General features: G+C 56.5%; 1 protein-coding gene across 1 annotated transcript in view; it reads left to right on the forward strand.

Annotated features, from left to right (window-relative positions):
* The first annotated feature begins 650 nt into the window (after nucleotides 1–650).
* Nucleotides 651–1,333, forward strand: part of IL17RA (interleukin 17 receptor A) — a 19,226-nt gene continuing 18,543 nt past the window's right edge. Inside the window, exons 1-2 of the mRNA XM_045295898.1 lie at nucleotides 651–707; nucleotides 1,058–1,305. Of these exons, the coding sequence (XP_045151833.1) occupies nucleotides 651–707; nucleotides 1,058–1,305 (305 nt within the window). The remainder of the gene's footprint in view (nucleotides 708–1,057; nucleotides 1,306–1,333) is intronic.

Consider the following 1,333-nt stretch of genomic DNA (forward strand, 5'->3'; position numbering starts at 1 on the left):
AAATGAATGCATATTGCCAAAGTGGGATTAAGTGGGTAATATCTGTGCTTCCCTTTCCTCGTCCATAAATTAAGGCTGAAGATAATACTTAGTTGTAAGTGTGTAAGGAGGATTTAATGAGATAACATATAAGTCATCAAGACAGAGCCTGGCACATTTTTCCCTGGGTGGGTGGAGGAGGAGCTTCATGGATTTTCCTTCGCTGACCTTGTTACAGGGGCTCATGTTGTTCCTTCCCCTCCTCACCTCTTCCAGCACTGTGCTGCAGACTCAAGACGGGAGACTTCTGGAGACGTAGGGAGGAGCCCTTGTGGCTTAGTGGCGGCACGTGGGGCAGCGGGCTCCAAGCACTTGGATACCACCTGCTGCTTCTGGTGAGGCAGACAAGGCTTTCTACTCCCCTAGCGCGTGCCAGGATCGGAACCCCCAGGGCAGTTCGACCAGCCCGATAGGGTCGCTGTGAGCTGGAATTGACTTGATGGTGGTGAGAGATTTCGTGCGAGGGGCATTCTCCCGGAGCACCAAGAGGACCAGTCGTCAGTCAGCCTCCTCGCCTGGACCCAGGGCCAGCTCCACCTCGCCGTCCACTCTCCCCAAGCCTCCTCCTGCCCTGTCTCAGTTGGACAGAATGAGAGAAGGGCGTGGGGAAAATGGCTCCCCACAAAAACAGCCCCCTGAAAGTAAAAGAAGGGAAGATCTATGAACCTGTATGTCACTGAAGAGTCCAAGTTCATTTCCGTTTAACTTTTCCTCCTTCGATTAGCCGCTCAAGACCAAGGTTTAGGCTGAGGGGGCGGAATCTGGAGGCTCGGGAACGCTGTGGGCCTTCACTCCTTTTTTCACATTTTAACTTTCTCCTGGTTTACCAAGAAAGGCATGTTCTGTGTAGGTATACAGCCATACAACCCAATAGGGTAGGGGGCTTGGGGTTTGGGTTTGGTTCCCTCCCCCTCCGCCCCCTCCCTCCATAGTGCCCTGCCCTTCCTCTCTCCCTGTTCCCCCCACCCTCTCGTCCCTGGTCTCCTCTAGTCCTTAAAATCTTATCCTTTGGGAGAAGGGGCACTGGGACCAGGCCAACACGGAGAAGCAGCGGCTGGAGGAGAAGCAGCGCCTGTCGCGGCGGCGGCGGCGGCTGGAGGCCAACTCGCGGGGCGGCCACTTCAGCGGCCTGGAGGACGCGGAGAAGGAGGCGGAGGTGTACACGCCGCTGTGGTTTGAGAAGAGGCTGGATCCGCTGACCGGGGAGACGGCCTGCATGTACAAGGGCGGCTACTGGGAGGCCAAGGAGCGGCAGGACTGGCACATGTGCCCCAACATCTTCTGAGCGCCGCCT

Source organism: Echinops telfairi, unplaced genomic scaffold (assembly GCF_000313985.2).
Source record: "Echinops telfairi isolate 266 unplaced genomic scaffold, ASM31398v2 ScPeMD7_6273;HRSCAF=7185, whole genome shotgun sequence".
Taxonomy (NCBI): domain Eukaryota; kingdom Metazoa; phylum Chordata; class Mammalia; order Afrosoricida; family Tenrecidae; genus Echinops; species Echinops telfairi.